The sequence below is a fragment of the Hyaena hyaena genome, unplaced genomic scaffold, assembly GCF_003009895.1.
Source record: "Hyaena hyaena isolate Hyena2069 unplaced genomic scaffold, ASM300989v1 scaffold_490, whole genome shotgun sequence".
Lineage (NCBI taxonomy): Eukaryota > Metazoa > Chordata > Mammalia > Carnivora > Hyaenidae > Hyaena > Hyaena hyaena.
In genome coordinates this window covers 1,003,044-1,025,155 of record NW_024081123.1, presented here as the reverse complement: position 1 = coordinate 1,025,155, position 22,112 = coordinate 1,003,044, and the positions used below count along the sequence as shown (strand labels likewise).

The following is a 22,112-nucleotide window of genomic DNA, read 5'->3' as shown; positions in this document are numbered from 1 at the left end:
GAAGATGGTTCTCATATTTAAACTGGAAAACAGGTCCTCATTTGTGTTATTGTTAACATTTTGTCTAGCAAGTTTCCTCTCTTTTAGTGATACACCCTCCTCTTGACTTTGAGGTTGGACACATGGCCAAAGCCTAGCCAATCGTAGCACCTCATTTTTCCTGGACACAGTGAATAGTCCAGAAGACATGAGATTCAAAAAGGGCCAGTGTCCAGAGTAATCAGAGAAATGAAAGACGTGTGTTATATTGGACCCCATACAATACATTCAGTTACATACAAATACATTCTGCAGGTATCTCATTAATAATCAATAATGTAGTGTAGTGGACACCTTGACTTTCATCCTGTATTCCCTCTCCTCCTCTTCATTTAGCAACAGAAGCCTATATTTTGCAGTCTCTGTTGGAGATACATGAGATTGTGAGACTCATTGAAGCCAGTAGTATGTGAGTGAAATTGTTGAATGCCATTAATACAATTGATCTTAAACAATTAATCATGTGTTTTTCCATTCTCTTTTGTCCATTCCTGCAGCCTGGAAAGCAAGTGTGTCAGTGACTCAGCTTTAACCTTTAGATGAGGACATCTTAAAAGATGAACACCTTAGAAGATCAGGATAGATTAAGAAAGAAATAGATTTTTACAGTGAATTACTCACCCACTGTGTGGATGTAGTGATAGATTGTAAAGTCAGTGCATAAGAAAAAAGTCTATTTAGGTTGAGCCATAAAAAGGAATGAAGTACTGATAATATGCTATAACATAGACAAACCTTGAAGACATTATGCTAAGTGAAGGAAGTCAAACACAAAAAAAATCACATCTTGTATGATTCCATTTATATGTAATGTTCAGAATAGGTAAATCTTATAGAGACAGAAAGTAGATTAGTGATTGTCAGGGGCTAGATAAGATATAGGCGTAGACGGTGTCTACTAATGTGTACCAAGCTTCTTTTTAGGGTGATAGAAATGTCCTGGAATTAGATAGTAGTAACAGTTGTGCCACTTTGAATATACTAAAAGCCACTGAAATGTACACTTTAAAGGGGTGAATTTCATGGAATGTGAATATCTCAAAATACTCATTTAGGCTAAAATACTCTTGAAAGTCCTTCTCAGAGATGCCTGGGTGGCTCAGTTGCTTAAGTGTCTGACTTGTGGTTTCAGCTCAGGTCATGATCTCCAGGTTCATGGGCTCAAGCCCTGTGTTGGGCTCTGAGCTGCTGTTGCAGAGCCTGCTTGGCTTGGGATTCTCTCTCTCTGTCCCTCCTCTACTCATTCTCTTTCTCTCTCAAAATAAATAAATAAACTTTAAAAATGTTAAAAAAAATAAGAGTCCTTAGAGAGGCTAATACAACTTGTTTCAATTTTAGTGTAAACAATACATTGCATTTTTAGTTTTTACTTTGAGTACTGAATAAAGTATTATGCTTGCATTGAGGAGCCCTGTTGCCAAGAAAATGTATACCTTGAGTCATACTCACTTGTATGGGATTCTCACATAAGGGATTGAGATCCAAGGTATTCAGAAGGGGACCTGTACTCCTGGGGATACAAGAAGATGTATCAGGCACAGTTTTAAGGAAATGAATTTCCAGATCTTCAACTTGCATGTTACCTTTTCTAAATTGATTTGTGGCTAAGCTGTCATGTCATTATGTCCTGTTGTCTTTTCCTACCTCCCATCAATTTACAGGAGAAAGGCATACCTCTTGCCTAGCAAAAAACATTACCAGGGTGTCAACCAAATCGACAGTTTGAGATACTGGTGTTGGGGAAGCCTCCTTTAAATCAATGCACCATAAACCATGATAGAGCATTGTAGTTTTCCTTGCCTTATATTTTTGGCATATAATTCAGAAGGAATTCAAACAACTGAGTGACACTATAGTAAAACCCCTTTCATTCACCTCTACGTATGTAACGGAACAATCTCTAAAAAGGCAAGCTAAGAACGGAAGCCAGACTAGGACTGCATTTGGTAAGGAATTACTGGCTTCCCGCAATTCCATCACTATGAAGAAAACATCCTAGCATACTGAAAAAAGAACGTGGCGGCGAAGACTCAGATGTTTACAAGCATACCCTTTGCCTGAGACCTATAAACATACAGTAATCCCAGTTTTCCCTTACACGTGTGTTAATTCCAGCACCCACAAGAGCACCCATTTCTGCTCACTGGTTGAGTCCACGTTAGTGATAGTCCGTTTCTAAAAGCCTGGTTGTATTTAAACGATACAAGGTTTGCTCAGACCGGCGCCACGGGAAACAGGCACACACCGCGCGGGCAGCACACTCTTCCGTGAGCAGGTGTCCCTGGCTGCTCTACGGGGAGCGTGGGAAGCAGGGTGAACAGCCACATTATTTGCCTACTGTTTCTAGGGAAAGCCTTTGGGGCTCCAAACAGGCCCGGCCCGCGTGGAAGGCGAGGGAGCTCCCGCACCACTGTGACAGCACGGATCTCGAACGCAGACTCACAGGGTCAGCCCTTGCACTTCGCACGGCTTTGCCACAGGCCTGGTGGGACCCAAGCCTACAGTAGCGCGTCTCCTGCGTGGCTCTGCCCACCGCGCTTGGAGCCCCGCCTCATTCCGTAGGGGCCCACCCATCGCACCACTTCCGGCGCCAGCTTCCCAACCGGCCTCCGTCGCTCTTCACTTCCCTCTCCTCTGTTCTTTTCCCCCGCCCCCTCGCCTCCTTTAATAACGTCACGTGAGGGGCGGGCGCGGGGCCTGCTGGGACGGGTCCTGCCGGTGGGTCAGGGTTCGGCCTCAACATGGCGGTTCCGGTCGAGCAGTGACCAAGGTTTTGCCGTCGGGAGGACTAACTGGCGATTGTCGGCGTCTCCACCTATCAGGGTGGAATGCGAGGACGCCGGGACGAGCCCTGAGGAGCGGCGGTGCCGGGGAGGGGCCCGTGGTGTGTGCCTGGGAGCCGAGGCAGCGGCGTCTCTTCCTTCTGTTGGACTCAAGGCTTCAGTGTGGGGCCCCGCCCGGCCGGGTTAGGCCGGCGGGCGGCGGCAGTAGCTGCTGCAGCCGCAGGATCAGTCTCTGAGAGCGGGCCGGAGGGCGGGCGCCGCCGCCTCTCGTGCCGCGGCGATGGCCCAGTGTGTACAATCAGTGCAGGAGCTAATCCCGGACTCCTTCGTCCCTTGTGTCGCCGCGCTGTGCAGCGACGAAGCCGAGCGACTCACTCGTCTCAATCACCTTAGCTTCGCGGAGTTGCTTAAGCCCTTCTCTCGCCTCACTTCGGAGGGTATGTGGTCTCCTCCCTATTTCACTGCGCTCCCTCAAAGCCTGGCCGGGAGAAGGAAGTTGTGGACGGGCAGGGAAGAAAAGGGCGATGTTTACATGTGGAGCCGGTAGTGTGGCGTTTGGAGCTGTGGGGCCCCGGAGTTGTCTCCGGTGGTGGCTGGGGGAGGGGCCAAGAGAGGCTGTCAAGACAACGCGGTCCTAACCTATAGTTTTTCTAGGCACTTTCCTTCTTCCCCGGACAGGCCTGGGCTGCTGGGTAATTAGTGTGGAGAAAAAAAAAAAAAAAAAAAAACATGAGCCCCAGAGGACTGTTTTCAACGGCCATAGTAGGGAATTAGGAAGTTGCATGGCAGATATGGGTAGGAAACTGCTGCCTTAGACCGATGAGGTCTTAGTAAAGAAGACGAATCATCTTCTCCTGGATGTTAAACTGGACTTCCAAAGTTGTTTTGAGTAATATTCTTCTGGTAGTGGGGCCTGGCGCTCTCCCTGTCTCTCTCTTTCTTTTAAGTTTATTTATTTTGAGAAAGAGAGCGGGGGGGGGGGGGATGGAGAGAGAGAGAAAGAGAAAATCCCAAGGAGGCTATGCACTGTCAGCACAGAGTCTGCTGCTGGGCTCGATCCCATGAACCTGAGCCGAAATCTACAGTTGGATGCCCAACGGAGTGAGCCACCCAGGTGTCCTGGGGCCTATCTCTTTTAAAACTTCTATTTAGTTTTTTTTTTTTTTTTTGAAAATGTCAGCATTTTTTTAGGCATATAGTATTTTATTTAGCCTCTTATGAAAATTATAAAAATAATAAAACTTCTAATAGCCTTTTGCCTGATGGATGAGGAAGTAAGGACAAGTTGTAATTAATCTAGATAGTTGGAATTAAATAGACTTGTACGAATGGAAAAGTCCTAAGATTTTGTTTTTTCAGATAAAAGTTTTATCAGCAGGAGAAACGTATCTTTTATTGAAGAGCTGCCTGTTTTCATCACCTTTACATTCTTTATTAGTGAAAAATAAGCATAACAAAACTCCCGAGTATTTAACCAATATATTTACCTTTGTAAATAGAACATAGCAAAGTATAAATAAAGTTCTTTCTTACTAAGTCCAAATAAAATGAAGGGGTCTGTGACAGGTTGTGTCAAGTGAATCACAGTGATGTTTATTTGGTTATGATGATTTCCTCACAAAAAGTGCTGTGCCATAAATGTATGTATTTACATGCCACAGGTGTGTATTCTTTGAGAGACTAGCTCCATAAGTTCACTGTATTATTTAAAGGAGAGTGGGAGCTGTCCAAATAAACAAAGCTTGGGAACCTTTGGATTTTTCTTCAGCTTGTACCTTAGCCATCAGTCTCAGCTCCTCCAGTGTTCTACTAAATTAAGAACAACAAAGTGCTCTACATTCTTTTTTTTAAATAATGTTTATTTAATTTGAAAGAGAGCGAGAGTAGGGGAGGGGCAGAGAGGAAGAGAGAGAGAGAGAGAGAGAATATATCCCAAGCAGGCTTCATGTTGTCAGTGCAGAGCCCTATTCGGGGCTTGAACTCAGGAACCAAACTGTGATCATGACCTGAGTGGAAATTCAATGTCAGACGTGTAACTGACTGAGCCACCCAGGTGCCTCTAAAGTGCCCTACATTCTTAAGTTCTTAAAAAAAAAGTAAGAATCAGTTTGACTTTGATGTGTATGCCCTTTTCTGCTTGGTTGATGAGGAATAATAATGCTACTACCTGATGGCTGCTTTATTTAGCTCTTCTCTTGTATTTCTTGTTGAATCCTGTGGAGTAGATAACTGTTCTCACTATTTTAAATTTGAGAACATTGAGACATAAAGATGTTAACTTGTCCACAGGCTTACATGTGGGAAAGATTTAAAAACAAGCAATGTGACTCAAGGTGTTCTTAAGTCATCTTATCTCCTGGCAGTAGGATTGTTCTTCACACTAGAGAGCAGTGCTGTCCAGAGGAAATATAATGTCAGTTACATATGTAATTTTAAATTATTTAGATGTCACACTATAAAAAAAAAGCAAGTGAAATTAGTTTTAGTATTGTATTTAACCCAGTATTTCCAAAATGTTACTATTTCAACATGTAATCAGTATAAAACATTTTAGTATTTTATATTTTCTTATGGTTAAGTCTTTGAACTTAGGTATGCATTTAGACATTTATAAGATTTACATTTTAGTTTGGACTGGACATGTCAGGTGCCCAACCCAATAGCCACATCTGGCTGGTGCTTCCTGTATTGAGCAGTGCAGTGAATAGGGGCTCACCTCAGGATCTTTGTGATTTCCTTCTGTAAACTGCAAAAGATTTAGGAAAAAATAAAGTGAATTGGACTTTCATGGTTAGGTAGAGAGTTGGTGGCAAGGAAGAGTGCCAGCATTCCTTGTTGAGGATGGGGATGAAGTGAGAATGGCAAAAGCTAGAAGTTAAGATTGAGTGGTTCTGGAGAGTGAGGAAACTGTCCCTATCAGTACAGTATAGTAAAGGAAGATGCCTAGATAAGGAAGGATCTTGAATTCTAGGAATGGGATTTTGGATTTCATATCTAATGGTAAATGTGTGGCAGTCAGAGATTCTTGAGCAAGGGTATCAAATTGGGGAGATTAGAATTGTATGGTTTATAATGATAAATAGCTGGTAAATATTTCAAAGTTTAAGTTGATTAGGACATGGACTTTGGTGGTGGCATTAGAAATTTGGTGAAAAGGACTTAATTTTTCTGTAGTTTAATTTTATGCTGATAAATAAATTTTGGGGTTCTTAGCCATCCAAAAAAGGCTACCTTCTTTCGTCTTAAGAGTGAATTCCTTGGGGCGCCTGGGTGGCTTAGTCGGTTAAACGTCCGACTTTCGCTTAGGTCATGATCTCGCGGTTCGTGGGTTTGAGCCCCGCGTCGGGCTCTGTGCTGACTGCCAGCTCAGAGCCTGGAGCCTGTTTCAGTCTGTGACTCCCTCTCTCTCTGACCCTCCCCTGCTCACGCTGTCTCTCTCTCTCCTAGAAATAAATAAAACATTAAAAAAAAAAAAAGAGTGAGTTCCTTGAAATAGCATATCTTTAGGCAATGAGGCATGAGAATATAACTTCAGGCATATATTTAAAAACACAACTAATTAAAACAGCTAAAATTTCCTTAGAAGGAGAAAGGAATGTTTAAAAAATGATTGGACTCCATTCTGGCATGTGGATGTGTTATTATTTGAGGTCAAAACTTGCTTTGACTATTGAGATATCAGTGTACAGTGCTGAGTATTTCCAGGACATTTTTTTTTTTTTTAAGATTTCAGTAGGAAAAACCCATGGTTTCAAGCTATAGTGAGGGAGGGTTGATGAAACAAATTTGAATACCATGCATGTGTAGGACCTTAAAAATAGACTTTAGCCTCGATGTATTAGGTAGTGGAGAGCCATTCTACATTTCTTGGATACATTTTTTTTTAATACAACAAGTATTTCTTTATATTAAGTAATGGTGAGTATATATATTCTTATCATTATGCTAGATATATGTTTGAGACTTAATATATATATATTCATCATTTCAACACAAAGTTTGTAATTTTAATATTGCTTGAGACATTTCCAGTGGCCACTATTTCAAAGAATAGTGGTGATAGTATTACTTCTTCAAACTTCACTGTTTTTGCTGTCACAGTGATAGTTCTTCAGTAATTTTAAACATTGTTTCAATACATCATTTAGACATTTATAAGACTTAGGAAAATTTCACTTAAACAGCAACTTTTGAAAGTACTTCACTGTCACTTTCGAAAAGTATTTTTAAATGGAGTAAATTTATTTTAGGGTTTAAAAAGAACAGAATGTAATTTTTATGTAAATTTTGGATATTTTCTGAAGGACCTCTGAAGGAAACTTACTGCCTCTAGTTTCCTTTAAAAGGAAATATTTCATCAATTTTAACTACCATGTTAGTGTGACTAAGTAATTAATTAACCTACAGATTTTTCAAGTACCAAACTTGGAATAAATTCAGGTCATGTTTCAAAATTTAGATATGTATGTTATTTGTGTCATTTTTGTACAAGTTATTATTTTCCAGCAACTCAGGTTTTCTATATATAGTAAAGTTTCATGTGCTATATAAAAACATAAAAGATACTATTATCATTTTTAAAAATATATTGCATAGAACACTCAATGTGTTACACATTACTTGAAAATGATTTTTGTGCTCAAATAAGTTTGCTTCAAATAGCATGTGTTTGGGAGAATTATAGTTTAATTTAGCACATTAAAGGCTCTGGGAGGACCTGGTATAAAGAGACCTTTTAAAAATTTGATCATGTGTTTCTCAAATTTATTTGAACATGGAGTTGATTTTTCTAAACAACTCTTAACTAGCTTGAGGAAACAGTAGTCCATGGTACTGCAAATAGTGGGAAATGTTACCTCATAATGCAGTATTCAAGAAATTATATTTATGAGGCCACCTGGCTGGCTCAGTTGGAAAAGCATGCAACTCTTCATCTCTGGGTCATGAGTTTGAGCCCCACATTGGGGCTAGAGTTTACTTATATAAAACTAAAAGAAAAAACGAAATTATATTTATATGGTAACCTATAAAAGCAGGACTGAATTTCATTTTGAAATTGAGATTTTGTATGATTATGAGTTATCTTTTGTGATATACTCTTAATGAAGCCAAGGTTTTGAAGTTTTTGTGTGATTTTTTAGAGTATTTCTTTTAACCATTCTTAGCTCTTCCTCTTTATTAGGTTAGTTTTGGGATATTCCAGTGTTTTACTTCTCTGTTGTTGTAGAACATATTACTCCAAAATTCAGCACTTTGGGGGGAAAAAAACATTTCTTACCTGTCAGTTTGTCAGGAATCTGGGAGTAGCTCAGCTGCGTAGTTCTGTCCCAGGGTGTCTCTTGGACAGGGTCTCTCTCGAGGTTGCATTGGCACTGTCAGCCTAGACCGTAGTTATTGGAGCTGGAGCATATGCTTCCAGGCTCACTCATGTGGCTGTTGGCAAGGCTCACTTCCTCAGTAGATGTTTCCCTGAGATCTCTGTTCTGCGCAGTGCAGGCTTCTCCATAGGCTCCTCGAGTATCCCCGATGGCACGACAGTTAGATTCGCTAAGAGGGAGTGATGAAAGTGCACCCAAGATAGACGCTGTATTCTTTCATAACCTTATTTCAGAAGTGATGTACCCTTGCTTTTGCTGTGTTCTGTTGGTCACATATAACAACCCTGGGGTTTAGGAAGGAATTACACAAGTGTATGTATAACACAAAATACGGGATTATTGGGGACCATTTCAGAGGCTGGCTGCCACATCTGTTAACTCATTTCTGGATTTATTAGTAGGATTACCTAATAACTTATAAACTCATTCAGAATATAGGGCAAAACTAGAATGTCTTTGTTTTTATTGTTTTATTTTTTTAAGTAACCTCTTCCCCAAATGTGTGGCTTGAACTCATGACCCCTGAGACAAGAGTCACATGCTCTACAGACTAAGCCAGCCAGGCAGCTCTAGAATGTCTTTTTTGTGTGTTTACACTTAGTATTCCTAACAGATAATTAGCCAGTTTAAGATTTTGCGAAGACATTTGATACACACGTGGCTACTTAATGTTTTTTGACAATTATAGACCAACTTTAGGGAGGATACTTGTACCGTATTTTCTAAAAAATGCCAGAAATGCAGCATAGTGTTTTCATGTTGTTCATTTTCTCTATTTCCTAGTTAGACCAGCTAGGAGGTTTAATTAGGGAAAGAGGCTTGTGTGTGCTTATTTAAATTAGAAAACAAATAAGTATTGAAGAATTCAGAGAACTTCCTACTAAACCAACTAATAATCTTATTACATTTACATTGTAATTTTTCCTTTTCTTTAAAAAGAAATCAAACATTATACAGTTGAAGTTCCCTTTCTTACCTTTCTTCCTTTCTTTCTGTCATAGGCAGTCATTATAATGGAACTTGTATGTATACTTTTTTTTTAATTTTTAAAATTTTAAGTTTTCTTCATGTTTCTTTTTGAGAGAGCTAGAGAGACAGAGCGTGAGCAGGGGAGGGGCAGAGAGAGGAGACAGAATCCAAAGCAGGCTCCAGGCCCTGAGCTGTCAGCGTAGAGCCCGATGCGGGTCTCAACTCACGAACCACAAGATTGTGACCTGAGCCGAAGTCTGATGCTTAACCAACTGAGCCACCCTGGTGCCCCTGCATGTATACTTTCTATACGTATATTTGTTTTTACAACACAAGTGTACATATTTATGGCATATATAATATTTTTAAAAGATTATCTTACGTTAATTAAAAATTTAGAAGTAACAAAGAAGACACATAGGAAGTTTAGGAGGACATTTGATGTAACTTTATTTTAAAATACAGGCTTCATCTATATGGGGCTCAGTTAAGTGTTTAAATCTTGATTTCAGCTCAGGTCATGATATCAGAGTTGGTGGGTTTGAGCCCATGTCTGGCTCTGTGCTGACATTGTGGAGCCTGCTTGGGATTCTCTCTCTCCCTCTCTCTGCCCTTTTCCTGCTCTCTCACATACAGACACACACACACACACACACATTCTCTCTCTTCTCTCTCTCAAAAATAGCTTGATACAAAGATTCTCCCCTGAGAAAAAAAGTGTTATTATTATTTTTTTAATGAGTAAGTATCCAAAGCCAGTTTTCCAAATTGCCTCTTCTTTAAACATGATGATCCATGCTGTACTTGAAATAATGTATGTGGTACCTGCTGCTTCCAGTTTTTCTTGAGCACCTAGCTGTATAGTTATGTTTGTGTCAGGTTTGGTGCTCCTTGCTTTACACTTCACTATCTCATCTAACAATATCTCATCTAAATTCTTAAAGTAACCTTGTGAAGGAGGCATTAATTACATGTTATAGATAGGCAATTGAAGCATAGAAAAGTTAAAAAGTTGTTAGGATAACCCAATTAATATGTGGTGGGCTAGTATTTAAAGTAAAGTCTGACTTTAAAAGTTGAGTCCTTAATCAATATAATGGACTGCTTTTAATACTGTTATGGAAACCAGTGATCTTGTTTGATTACATTTATATGAAAAAGTATGCTCACATTTCCTACTGTGCACTGTGGACACTTGTCTTCTTGCTATATTCTTCCGCAAATCTATCCCCTGGCCTAAACGAAACGCTGATTATAACCTGCCGGCCGAGGCAAGGCTTATAGCAGGTGGAGTCAGGTTATTGGGGTAGGAGAAGGGATCTGGGCATTGTTTTGTTTTGTTTTGAGTAGACTATTTTTTAGAGCAGTTTTAGGTTCATCGTGAAATTGAGTTGAGAATCCAGTTTCCATATTCCTCATGTTCCAGGACATAGACAGCCTTTCCCACTATCAACATCTTGCTCCAGGGTGGTCACTGATTTTCATGATGGTAGAGTAGGGCTGAGAATGGAGGCAGAACACTGTGAGAAGCAGAGGAAGCCCACATGTAGCACTTAATTCCCCTCTCTTCCCCTTTACTATTTGCAGTTTTGATACTACAGATCTCACAGGTCACACTGCCCCAGACTGGCCTGAGGGTGAGTGAGAATTAGGGATTTGATACAGAAGGGGTTGGTCCCTGACAACTCCAAAATATAGAGGGAAGGAAAGGACCTACAGATAGCAAAGTTGTGAGCTGTAGCATTGAGAGAGAAGGTTAGACTGTGTAGCTAGCCCTTTTGGCGTATAAGTCAGTTGTATTTCTGAAAGACTTCCATTTGGAATTCCTGGTTTTTGATTTGTGCGTTCTTTTTGTAAAGTATTAACCCAGTTGTTTATTGTTGTTGTTATAGTTGGCTTGTTATTGTGTAGGATTAATTTCAAGTTTTCTCCTTTTTTTTTTTTTTAAGTTCATATGAGAGATCCTAATAATCAGCTTCACATAATCAAAAATCTGAAGATAGCAGTAAGCAACATTATCACCCAACCACCTCAGCCTGGAGCCATTCGGAAGCTTTTGAATGATGTTGTTTCTGGCAGTCAGCCTGCAGAAGGATTAGTAGCTAATGTGATTACAGCAGGAGATTATGACCTCAACATCAGTGGTATGTAATAAGTTTTATTACTGCTATTTAAGTGAAGTTTTCTTTTGTTAGACAAAGTAATTCTGTATCTTGAGAATCATTCAATACTTAAATGCCTAGTGGGTGCTAGAGCCTGGGAATACAGTATTGGAAAAAAAGAACAACCAACCCTAGCTTTTACAGAGGTTCCAGTCAAGTACACAGCCAACTATGAATTATATCATTCCATTTTATTTTTTTATAATGAAAATGTTTTTATAGTTCTAATTTAAAGTTAATAGAAGGCACCACGAGGACAGGAACTTTGACTCTTTATTTTCTTTCCAGTGCTTAAAGTAATGCCGTGCACTATAAATCTTGAGTGAAAGAACTAGCAGTAGATAGAAAGCAATACATTATTTTGTGACAGAGGTGATACTAAAATAAAGAGCATTAAGTTTATTTTACTTTTTATCCTGCTTGGTATTAAGTTGAAGACATTTTAATAATGTATGAGTAAATGTTTAATCTTTTCTAAAAGCTTATTTTTTAATTTTTTATTAAAAAATTGTTTTTAATCTTTATTTATTTTTGGGAGAGAGAGAGAGAGAGACAGAGCATGAGCAGGGGAGGGGCAGAGAGAGAGGCTCCAGGCTCTGAGCTGTCAGCGAAGAGTCCGATGTAGGGCTCGAACTCCAGACTGCGAGATCATGACCTGAGCCGAAGTTGGATGCTTAGCCCAGTGAGCCACCCAGGTGCCCCTCTAAGAGCTTATTAATCTAATTTAAATGGTAAATGTTTTCATAATAAGATTGATAGGTGAAATACATAATATATAAAGTCAGTTAACAGTGTTTGGTTTGACTTTTCAAGCATGAAAAAGACTTATTAGAGACAAAGAATAGACTTTTAGAGTGAAAAGATAAAAACACATCATCTAATTAGGATATTTCAGCAACCTAATAAAAAATCTTTATAATTTATAATCTAATATTTTAACACCTACTTGCATACTTAAAAATTTTCTTAAACATTCAAAGAGAATTTAAGTGGTATGTTTTAGGTCACAAAGTTAGTTGGTTGCACTTGTATAGTTAGAAATATTTGTAGAATTATTTTGTTTTTCTATGTCATTAGTTAATTTGGTCATTTTAAGTTTAGATTATTTTGGTTATCTTTTACACATTAAAAGAATCTGAATTTTAGGTTATATCTTTTGAGCAGTTCCTGGCATAATGTTTCAATACAAGAAAAATTTGGATACTTATGGGAGAAAGTGTCAGTTTGAACTATTGTTTCCTTGTCATAAATGGGAAATTCATGTTAAAACATAAAGGACAGTATATGCCAGAGTATCCCAAGTTTTTATACTACCACTGTCATTAGTTAATTGGATAACTTGTCACTTATTAAAACTTGCTTTCAAGGGCGCCTGAGGGGCTCAGTCAGTTGAGCGTCCGACTTCGGCTTAGATCATGATCTCACACTACATGGGTTCGAGCTCTGTGTCGGGCTCTGTGCTGACAGTTAACTCAGAGCCTGGAGCCTGCTTCAGATTCTGTGTCTTCCTCTCTCTCTGACCCTCCCTTGCTCATGCTGTCTCTATCAAGACTTCTTTCTTTAAAAAAAAAAAAAAAAAGACTTGGTTTCATTCTTTGAAGACAAGAGAATTTTTCTAGATTCTTCCTTTTTCTTGTTTTTTTTTTTTTTTTTAATGTTTTATTTATTTCTAGGAGAGAGAGAGAGACAGTGTGAGCAGGGGAGGGTCAGAGAGAGAGGGAGATACAGACTCTGAAATAGGCTCCAGGCTCTGAGCTGGCAGTCAGCACAGAGCCCGACGTGGGGCTCGAACCCATGAACCGCGAGATCATGACCTAAGTGAAAGTCAGATGCTTAACTGACTAAGCCACCCAGGTGCCCCTCTTTTTCTTGTTTTTAAGTGTTTATTTTTGAGAGAGAAAGAGAGCGAGAGCTCATGGGGGACAGACAGAAGGGGGAACAGAGCATCCAAAGCGGGCTCTGTGCTGACAACAGACAGAGCTGCTCGAACTCATGAACCATGAGATCATGACCTGAGCCAAAGTTGGGCACTTAACCAACTGAGCTATCCTGGAGCCCCTTTCTAGATTCTTTCTTAAGGTGTCTCCTAGAACTTTAATGCTGTGATTCTGTTTTATAGGGTCTTCAACATTTTTGTTACTCATGCAACAAATATTTATTGATATTCCACTATATGCCTTGCATCAAGATAATGGAGATGAATGAGATATGTTCTATGAGTTCATAATCTGGTAGGGAGATAAACATGTAAATCAGTAATCATAATATATTCTAATTTACAACCTCTTATAATCACAATACATTGTAATAGGGATATGGCATATCTCATATGCCAGAGTGCTAAGGGGGCACAGAGAGGGATTAACTCTCATATTTAAAAAACAAAAATACCTTTTTTATACTGCAGATACCTTCCTAACCTCCAAAGCCCACAATACGTTTTACTTAAAAAATTTTTTTATCGGGGCGCCTGGGTGGCTCAGTCGGTTGGGTGTCTGACTTTGGCTCAGGTCATGATCACACAGTTTGCGGGTTTGAGCCCCACATCAGGCTCTGTGCTGACGGCTAGCTCAGAGCCTGGAGCCTGCTTCAGATTCTGTATCTCCCTCTCTCTGTGCTCCTCCCCTGCTCACGCTGTCTCTCTCTCTCTCAGAAATAAATAAAACATTAAAAAAAATTGAAAAAAATTATCAAAATGGTATGTGCACATAGACATAATGTTGAAAAGACTCACAAGGAAAAAACAATAATGATGTGCTCCATGCATCTCTTCCTCACCAGTTCTTTTAGTAGTTTCCTCTAGTATAAATGTTTTTAAGTAATATTTCTATATGGCTATCTATGACCTAATCAATTATAAATTTTATCTATTGATTTCTCAATGTAATTGATGAAAATTTAGCTTGATTATTCCCGTTTCTCCTTTCCCCATCTTCCTAATGCAGTTTTCATAATTTTTGGTTAATATTCGCCATTTACAATATTAAGATTAAATATTGTTCACTTCATTGCAGAGCCAAATATTGGGCTCTTATTCTTATACATCATTTTCTTGTTTTACAATGTAGTAATTCCCCCTCCTCCCTTTTTTAAAGTAATCTCTAGGCCCAGCATGGGGCTTGAACTCATGACTCTGAGTTCAAGAGTCATATGGTCTGCAGAATGAGTCATCCAGGTGCCCTGATTGCCTATTTATTTATTTATTTATTTATTAATGTCTATTTATGTTTGAGAAAGAGAGTGCAAGCAGGGGAGGGGAAGGGAGAGAGGGAGAGACAGAATCTGAAGCAGGCTCCAGGCTTCAAGCCATCAGCACAGAGCCCAATGTGGGGCTTCAACTCACAAACTGTGAGATCATGACCTGAGCCCAAATCGGAGACTTAACCAACTGAGCCAACTAGGCTCCCCCACAATTGCCTTTTTAAAAAGCAAACTTGCTTAGAGTTCTTTGTATATCTTGCTAGTCTTTTAAACTTCCAATAGCCTCTTCGTAAGATTTTCTGATTGGCAGATTAATTTATCAGATAGTCCGTTTATCAGGATTTCCTTCCTGAAGTTTTCTGTGTTTAGACTCTGCATTCTCAGTGAGGAATGATATCATCTGTCATTGGGGGGGAAATTTTGCTTCTTGGTGGTGCAAAAATCGTAGATATTACAATAGTTCGTGGCTCTCCAAAGGACCAAGGTACATAAATAGGTGCACAGTATATCTGTATTTCTGTGGTTTTATTAAAAAAAAAATTTTTTTTTTTGAGTGGGGAAGTCTAATTAGAAATGTCTATAAAGGCTCATTGGGGTGCGGGGAGATAAGAAATAAAAGTGGTGGAGCACTGTTCTGCTGCATGTTGGATTGGTTACTTTCTAAGGCCTGTTCCACAGCTGTCAGCCTGGGCATTTCCTTCCCTTCTTTGTAGCCTCTCTGTTTTATCTTTTTTGGTATACTTTCTTAGTTTGGTGAAGCTTCTCCAGTAGCTTCCCGAGAAAGGTTAAAGTTTTTGACCAATAAATGTCTGAAAATGTTTTTAGCTTTAATACTTGATAGTTAGGCTGTATATACGAGAAATAATTTCCTTCGGATTTATTCCACTTCCTTTCGGCTTCTGGTATTGCTGTAAAGAAGCTGGATGACATTAGGATACCTATCTCCTCATTCCCTCTAGCCTTCAGAAGCGTTTAGAATCTCTTTATCTCTGTTTTGACATTTTAACTCTTTTTTTCACTTATTGAATTGGCAGCCCCTTTTGATAGTTTGGGCATTGTTTTTCCCTGTTCTTTTCTAAAACTACTTGTTAGTTGGATGTAGAGCTTCTGAGTTCCTCTTTTAACCTTCTTTCCATTTTTATAAATACTGTTCATTTTCATCTCTGTGTCTTTTTGTTTTACTTTCTGGGTGATGTCTTTGACTTTACGTTCCTAACCTTCTGTTGAAATTTTAATGTTCAGTGTGTGTGTGTTTGTGTGTGTGTGTGTGGCCTCTCTTGGTTTTTCTATTTTGTATCGTGCAATTCTTGTGTCATGTTGTGGCATTTTAATTCAGGATATTATTAAATTGTCCTTGGCTTCTTTTAGTATTTAAGTTTTCTTTTATCCTGTGGTTTCCTCTCTCTTGTATTATATTTTTTCAGTTTGTTTTGGTCACTTTTTCACATTGGAAACTTCTCAAGTATCTGGTGAGCCCGTGGCATTATTCTGTATTTCAAATTGAGACATTAAAAGCCCCACTGGGCATAACAAGTGCTTGTTATCTGGTGGTCTTATGGACTGGATGGTGAGGCTGCTAATAGGCTTTGGAGTTGCCCAGTACATATGGTTCTTTTATTTAGGGCCATTTTGTTTCTCCAGAGAAAGATGCTCAAGTCTGACTATCTAAAATGGGGGGTGAGGTGTTTTGGTTTTTCTTTTTAACAGTCTATTGAAGTAGTTTGGTAGATAGAGAACATCATTTCCTGTGAAGATTCCTTCCTATTTAACCAAATTTTCATTATCTTTTCTTTTATTGTCCTTAGTACTGAGTGAAAATATACATTCATTTTCTAGCTGAACTAATTTTGACTGATTCTGAGGGAAGATATAGGTTATTGGTCAGAAAGAAAATGGGTTTTATAACAGGCTAGTATTGCCATTGTTATTCTCCAATTTTTGCCACTTTTCATATAGATAAAGGTATTTCTAAGAATGCTTTTTCTCTCATATAGCAGTGAACATGAAATTGTTACATTGATAGTCCTCCCAAACAATACATGGATTATTCTCATAAGGTATTTGTTGGAATTAAAATTATATGTAAATATATAAAATATAAAATTATAATTTTAATTCCAACAAATACCTATGTATACATATATACACATACACACACACACACACACAAACACACACACACATATAAAAATATATGGCACCAGGTTAGATATTACTATTTGGCCAAGATTGAATGGCTTTTTTTTCCCCTTTACCTTCCAGTTGGTTAATGTAGTATTGTAATGTGACCAAAGTATATTTGCTTTTTCAGTGATTGAAATGAAAGTTTTGGGGGCGCCTGGGTGGCTTAGTCGGTTAAGCGTCCGACTTTCGCTTAGGTCATGATCTCGCGGTTCGTGGGTTCGAGCCCCGCGTCGGGCTCTGTGCTGACTGCCAGCTCAGAGCCTGGAGCCTGTTTCGGTCTGTGACTCCCTCTCTCTCTGACCCTCCCCTACTCATGCTGTCTCTCTCTCTCTCTCCTAGAAATAAATAAAACATTAAAAAAAAAAAAAAGAAATGAAAGTTTTGGTAATTGGCATAGATAGCTAGGAATAGAGTATCCTTTAGTAAAACTGTGATTCATATAATCTGTTTAAACCTTGTGAAATGACCAGTCTAATGAGTTAGGTTTAAAAACAAATAAAGAGTAGTTGTAAAATGCTTAGTGTGGAACAAGAGAGGTTTGACATTTTAAGAACTGCATTATATACGTTTATAAAAAAGTGAAAACACGTCTTATATTTGATTCCATGGTAAATATACTTTGAAACTTCATTTAAATAAGTTTTGTTTTTGTCATACTCAAGTAATCAAATTATAAAGTCGGGGTTGTCAACCTTATCACTATTGACATTCTGAACCACATAATTCTTTTTTGTGGGGAGCTGTGTTGTTCTGTTCATCATAGGATGTTTTGTATTGTTCCTGACGTACTTGCCTAGAAGCCAGTAGCACCTGTCCCTATCCCTAGTGTGACACCCCAAAGTATCTCCAGACATTGCCAAATATTTCTTTGGGGTCTCATTCTTGGTTAAGAAACCGTTGTTTTGAAATGATGTTTATGAAGAGGAGCCACTTGTAACAACATGACTAGTGGCAGAGGCACAAAAGTTTTAGAATCTTTTTACTCATGTAGGTAATATTTAAAGGATTAATAGGTAAATAGGTTGTAGGATCATTGTGTAGGTTTAGGAATGAGTCAGTTTTATTTTTGCAAATACATACCCCCATATGTGAATATATTGATGTGTATGGCACAGACACATACAAATTTTAAAGCAGAGGTAGGAAGTGCTTATTTTATATCTTTAAGTACAAGTGAAAAATGCTTATTTACTGTTGGGACTCTTTCACACCTTTTAGGAGTATGGACTTGAAATTTTGTCTGTTGTAAATTGATTCTATTGAGGAATTGTAACTGTTTTATATCTTCTTTATTTTAGCTACTACCCCATGGTTTGAGTCTTATAGAGAGACCTTTCTTCAGTCGATGCCAGCATCTGATCATGAATTTCTAAACCACTATTTAGCATGTATCCTTTGACCTTGTGTTTTCTTTTTTTTAAATTTATTTATTTATATTTTTTGAGAGAAAGCGCACGAGTATGGGTGGGAAGGGGCAGAGGGAGAAGGAGGGAGAGAATCTTATTAAGCAGGTTCCTTGCTTAGTGTGGAGCCCCAAGTGGGGCATCATCTCATGACAGTGCGATGTTGACCTGAACTGAAATCAAGAGTTAGTTGCTTAACCAACTGAGCCACCCACGTGTCTGACCTTTGTGTTTTCTTACAATCAAATGTTTTGGAAATTTATAATCTCAGAAATAGTTCTATGAAGGCAAATTAAAACAATTTTTTTAAATGTTTATTTCTGAGAAAGAGACAGAGCACAAGTAGGGGAGGGGTAGAGAGAGAGAGAGGGAGACACAGAATCTGAAGCAGGCTCCAGGCTCCAAGCTGTCAGCACAGAGCCCGACACTGGGCTCAAACTCATGGACCGTGAAATCATGACCTGAGCTGAAGTTGGACACTTAACCAACTGAGCCACCCAAGTGCCCCCATGAAAGCAAATTAAAAAAAAATTTTTAAATGTTTTATTTATTTCTGAGAGAGACAGAGAGAGCGAGCGAGCGACAGCAACAGCATGGGCAGGGGAGGGTCAGAGAGAGAGGGAGACACAGAATCTGAAACAGGCTCCAGGCTCTGAGCTAGCTGTCAGCATAGAGCCTGACGCTGGGCTGGAACCCACGAACTGTGAGATCATGACCTGAGCCGAAGTCAGATGCTTAACTGACTGAGCCACCCAGGTGCCCCTAAAGCGAATTTTTTGAGAGGACATGAGAGAATAAAAAATTATTTTTTATTGATGATGCTTCAAGTTTTTTTACTGCTGTTTTGGCTAAATGGGATCCTAGACACAAGACTGGTTTTAATAAATTAATTTTTATTACAAAATGAAATACTGAGGCTTGCTTGTTGTTTTTCTTTTTTTCTCCCGCTCAAATATTTCATGTTTAGTAAGTTTCTGAATCATTTTACAAAGAGTAAATGTGAACTGTCATTGTTAACTGCTTTTGCTGATTGCCTCAAGATTAACTGCTTATGCAAAAGATCATATATAAAAGCAGTTTATAATTTTTTTAGTAACCTGTTTTATAACTGTTAACCTGTTTTGATGATTATGACATTTTAGTTTTCTTAATGAGGTTGCAAAGAAAAGTTAAGAGTTAGGATAAAGTATGAAACTGCAGTGAGATTAAATTGAGTGAAGCAAGATTCAGCAGAATTGTTCATTGTGCTGCTGTGTAATTTTGATATTGTCCATTTTTATGTTCATGAATTTCCTTATATATGTAAATGACCTAAACTATTGTCAAAAAAATATTTAAGATTTAAAATTTTGAGTTGGAAATGCTGGGGAAATTATTTTGTGTTTGCAGTGAGAATCTATGAAATCAGTTTTTTTTTTTTTAAGCTTAGACAATTTCCTTAAAGTTTATTTTAATAGGATAATATTTATCGTTTAGTGACAAGTGATAATTACCTTAATATGGTTTATAAGGTATGTTGGTAGCATCATCTAGTGAAGCTGAACCTGTGGAACAGTTTTCAAAGTTATCACAAGAACAGCATCGAATTCAGCACAACAGTGACTATTCCTACCCCAAGTGGTTTATACCAAATACACTTAAATATTATGTGCTTTTACATGATGTAAGTGCAGGAGATGAACAGAGGTAAGTAAGCATTATTTTTTTAATTTAAAAATTTTCCCTGTTATATGATTAAATATCAGTTTGCACATGGCTTGTTTAAATTTTGGATTTTTTTTTAATCTAAGAAAGTAAAAGCTTACTAATAAAACATTTAACTATATCCTTTATTCCAGAGTTATATTCAACAGCTAAGTCATTTTATGTTAGATTTCATATGCTTATCCAAACTTTCCTTTCCGTGTATATCTGTTACTACAATCTTTGTACAGAAGTGCCTGCATTTTACACCTGTAGGTCTTAGCTGTTATTTCTTACTTTAAATTATTTCTCATTTTTTTCTTTTCTCTTCTCAGTTTTCCTTTAACTTTTCATTTCTTGATTGTTTTTTTAAAGGCTGTTTTCACTTTTCACCCTATTGTCACTTTATATTTTTAGCCTTGATGTTTTCATAGTTTCAAAAACATCCAGACATTTTCTTTTCATTCCCTTCTCTTCCCTTCCCTTCCCTTCCCTTCCCTTCCCTTCCCTTCCCTTCCCTTCCCTTCCCTTCCCTTGTCTTCTCTTCCTCTCTCTCCTCGCTCTCTTCTCGCTCTCTTTCTTTTGAGAGAGAGAGAATGGGCACAAGTGAGGAAGAGCAGAGAGAGAGAGAAGCGGGGCTCATCTGGGACTTGAGCTCACCGGAAGCAGGGCTTGTGCTCACCAGAAGCGGGGCTCAAACTCAAGAACTGAGATCATGACTTGAGCTGAAGTCAGATGCTTAATGACTGAGCCTCCCAGGTGCCCCCAGACATTTCTTTCTTATGTGCCCTTTAATACTCATTATTAGTGATTTGCCATAGTCCTTTTATCTTTGGAACAAATGATTAACTTTAAAAATATAATAAGTTCTTGAAAAATAAGATAACATAATAAACAACTTTATATTTATGATTTTGGAGTTTATTTTGACTTTTGATTTAGGATGTGGACCAAATTAATCTTTTGTTTCAAACTGTCAGTCTGATAAATCAGTACCATTTAGGATATGCAATCAGATGATCAATTTTTGCCCTTGTTTTGAGTACATGCCCTTATCTTTTAGATAAATTTTCCTTTTATGCATTTATTAGTTATTTTAATTAATTTATTTAAAAGATTGTATTTTTAAGTAATCTCTGCACACAGTGTGGGGCTTGAACTTACAACCCCAATATCAAGAGTTGCATTTTCTACTGACTGAACTAGCCAGGCGCCCCATAAATTTTCCTTTATAATGAAAGGATTTTTCCTAGAAATAGTTAATATTTAGGATTTGTTTTGAAATCATAAACAGGCTGTAGCCTGTGGATACAGTGTATTATATAAATAGAAATAATTTGAATTGGCTATTCAAATTAGTTTCTATCTGTAGATATGGTATCTTTCATATTGAAGAGTTATAACTAGGTTATTTAAGTGGTAATTCAGGTATTAGATCAGTGATTCGTATGTTTAGCAGTATCACTGGTAAAGTGAGCAGTTTATTATACTTGAGTATATATACATATACTTATTTGCTTGTATATATTTATAACTTTTATTTATCCAGCCTTAATTTTATAGTGTGTAAATATGATTCAGTAGTCTGGCAGGCTTGTTACTTGTGTAGTATTGTCTTTTCCCAAGTTTCCACCCCCCCCCACTAGATGACCGATTGACTTAAAAAGCTACCATTTAAATTAGGTTAGCTCTGTGTACTAAAATATCAATTTTCATCAGAAGATGGTGTTTGCTTCTTAGGCTGTCTTATCACTTGAATTAATTTTTCACCTACCAACCAGCATAGCTTAGTTAACTTACAAGTATGGAAATAAAACTGCTTTTTGTTGCATCTAAGATGTAACTCATGGATTTAGCTGTTATAAATTTCACAAGAAAAAAGGGTGGATTTTATGTAATAAATACCTCAGCTGCTCTTCTTGAGTTTTCTCTCCTTTTCTACCTTTGAACTGTATCCCTTTGAAAACAACTAAGCAAAGGGTAAACTGTCCAGTGCAAAGATGTTTTATCTGTTTTGGGATGCTATACTTTTCTGTTTCAGCACTTAATGTTTTATGATAAATGTTTGTTTTCTAAGATGGAATTTCCAAAAGCTTATTCCCCGAAGCCTGGTCCTTAAAGTTGAAAGAGTTCTTGATCTATAAATTTGAAGCCATTCTTTGGAAATTTACGTGCACATTAGTAAATGGAAGGCTTGGAGGTGGTCTGCTGGCTTCGTTTGCTGTAGTTCTCCAACTAGTTTGACCACCTGAATGGTCTCTTTGAATAGCCTAGGAGTAGCTTGCAAACTTTTATTCTTTGAAGCTTGTT

General features: G+C 38.1%; 1 protein-coding gene and 1 long non-coding RNA gene across 4 annotated transcripts in view; one reads left to right on the top strand and one right to left on the bottom strand.

Moving 5' to 3' along the window:
- Positions 1–2,776, bottom strand: part of LOC120246823 — a 47,044-nt gene extending 44,268 nt beyond the window's left edge. The window contains exons 1-2 of the long non-coding RNA XR_005532160.1: positions 2,184–2,776; positions 1,489–1,549 (exon numbers count right to left, since the gene is read on the bottom strand). This is a non-coding gene — a long non-coding RNA (uncharacterized LOC120246823). The remainder of the gene's footprint in view (positions 1–1,488; positions 1,550–2,183) is intronic.
- Position 2,777: 1 nt separating this feature from the next.
- The window catches only part of TRAPPC8 (trafficking protein particle complex 8), an 85,260-nt gene continuing 65,925 nt past the window's right edge, over positions 2,778–22,112 (top strand). The window contains exons 1-4 of one of the 3 annotated variants that reach the window (XM_039254435.1): positions 2,778–3,259; positions 11,119–11,313; positions 18,015–18,104; positions 19,631–19,805. In XM_039254435.1, the coding sequence (XP_039110366.1) occupies positions 3,103–3,259; positions 11,119–11,313; positions 18,015–18,104; positions 19,631–19,805 (617 nt within the window). In that variant the 5' untranslated portion in view covers positions 2,778–3,102. The remainder of the gene's footprint in view (positions 3,260–11,118; positions 11,314–18,014; positions 18,105–19,630; positions 19,806–22,112) is intronic. The other 2 variants (XM_039254436.1, XM_039254437.1) reach the window with 2 other exon arrangements.